At 53.1% G+C, this 2,245-nt stretch overlaps 1 protein-coding gene across 1 annotated transcript in view; it reads right to left on the bottom strand.

Moving 5' to 3' along the window:
* Positions 1-102, bottom strand: part of LOC105302028 (ly-6/neurotoxin-like protein 1) — a 2,610-nt gene extending 2,508 nt beyond the window's left edge. The window contains exon 1 of the mRNA XM_011374959.2: positions 48-102. Coding sequence (XP_011373261.1) covers positions 48-102 — 55 coding nt within the window. The remainder of the gene's footprint in view (positions 1-47) is intronic.
* Between the last annotated feature and the right edge of the window lie 2,143 nt (positions 103-2,245).

Below are 2,245 nucleotides of genomic sequence, written 5' to 3'. Positions count from 1 at the left end.
CCGGACGCTGCGACACCGCCGACAGCCAGCCGCGCGCAGACGCGTACGCGGCCGGCCGCGTAGTGACACCCACGCGACTCTCAGATGCACTTCATGGGCCATGTCCGCGGAGCCTGGGCGCGGTCACCGCCTCTCCCTCCGGCCCCTCCCTCTCCTTTCCCGGCTTCAGCCGGCCTCCCTTCGCCCACGCACGCACCCCGCATCGCTCAGTACCCCCGACGCCCCCGCCGGCCGCCGCGCCGGGTTCCTTCAGCCCGGTTCCCCCAGGACCTGCAGGGAGCGGCGCTGGGCTCACGGTCCCCGTCTGGCCCCGCCTCACCTACTCTGCGACCTTGGCAAGTTACCCGGTGTCTCTGGGCCTGGGTCCTCGCACCTGGTCCCAGCTAACAAAGGGTAAAAGCCAGCCTTGGAAAACTCCCATTTTTCCACGGACCCTTCCCAATATCAATATTAGATCATCGTTTTTTATATAATTTTACTGACATGTAGCCTTCGTTTTGTTTTTAAGATTTTCATGGGCCTTAAAATTTTTATTTTTTTAAATGTGAGAAATAAAAACCTTAAAGGTTTTTTCTTTCTTTCTTTAAAACAGATGACCATTTGGGGGCCGTAGGCTCCAGCTCCAAGCAGACAATCCCTCCACACAGATGGAGTTGGTTGGTGACCCCGTGTGCCACATAGTCACGGAGATGTCCCATGCGCCCAGAGTTACCACAGGAGGGAATAAAACCGACAAACATTTCCAAAAATTCTCCCCCTTAAATAAGTTCACACTCTAATGGGCGTAAAAAAAGACACACAGGTCAAACCCAGAGCATGCCGTGGGCTTCGGCCTCAGACCGGGACAAGTTAGTGGGGACTGGACTTACCGCCCTGCCCGAAACAACTAAAAAAAGGGGCAAAGACCCCAAGCAACGTTCTTCAGACATTGCATCCCAGGCAGCTCAGGCAATGGGACCCTGGAGTGAAGGGAAACTAACGAGCTACAGGCCACAGCGGAGGACGGAGACCCAAACACAGCCACAGCCTCCTGACTGAGGTGGGGGACAGAGGGAGTGAGAATTCACAGGGCAGAGCACAGAGACAGGACAGCCGCCTGCACCCAGCGCTCAGCAGGGGGTCTCGAGTCTGCAGCCGGTGCCCACCGGGGCATTCGCGGAACCTACCAGACAGGTGCAAGAGGAAGCAGACCGTTCCCAGAGTTGGCACAGGGCTGGCAGGAGCTCACCTGTGTGAGGGGGGAAGCGAAACCTAGAAACAGGGGCACAGAAAGACGCTGCCTCGATCCGCCGGCCCACCCGAGACCACACCCGGCCCCACCAGCAAAGCTTAAAAGCAAGCCTCGAAAGGGTCCGGTCATCTCTGAGGAACTGAATTGCATCCGAGGAGCAAACACAAAGTTATTTAAATGAGAAGATAATTCAGCACCCAACGATGTAAAATTCACCCACGTAAATGTCTGACAGCCAGTTGAAAACACTCCCAGGTAAGCAAAGCAGCAGCAAAATGCGAGTGGGGAGTAAATGATGTTAGAAACGGAGCCACGAGCGACACAGATGATGCGCTGTCTATTTCAATGTCCTTGATGGCAAGGATATTAACATAGACGTTGCTAGTGTATTTCATATATGCAAGAAGGTGGGGCATAGGAGCGTGGGAAACCACGAGAAAGACAAATTGAACTTCCGAAGATGAAGGGTAGGTCTGTGATAAAAAACACACCGGATGAGATCAACAGCAGATTAGACTGCAGACGAAAGACTAGGGAACCTGAAGATAAAGCGTTAGACTCTACTGAAAAACTGGATAAAGAACAGAGCTTCAGGGAGCCGCTGGCCTCAGACGCACAGTCGGAGCCCCAGGAGAAGCAAGGACCAGGGAAAAGAAAAACAATTCCGAAGAAATAATGGCTAAACTTTTTCCAAATTTGGTGAAAACTAGAAACCCATGGAACCCAGAAACTGAATGAACCCCAAGCCCAAGAAATATGAAGAAAACGACACCGAACCACATCGCGATCAAATTGCTTAAAACCAGTGATAACGAGAAAACACGGAATGCAGACGTTGCACAGAGCACAGCGTGGAAGGTGATGACGGCGGATTCTCGTCAGACGCAGCGCGGCCCAGTACAGGGAAGCGACGTTCGAAATCCCCCCGACGGAAACGAAATAAACGATTGGGAATGATACGCTCGGCGAAAACACCTCTGAAAAGTGAAGGCGAAACGAAGCTTTTCCCGACAC

This window comes from Pteropus vampyrus, unplaced genomic scaffold (genome assembly GCF_000151845.1).
Source record: "Pteropus vampyrus isolate Shadow unplaced genomic scaffold, Pvam_2.0 Scaffold256, whole genome shotgun sequence".
NCBI lineage: Eukaryota > Metazoa > Chordata > Mammalia > Chiroptera > Pteropodidae > Pteropus > Pteropus vampyrus.
This window is presented reverse-complemented; position numbering and strand designations above follow the sequence as displayed.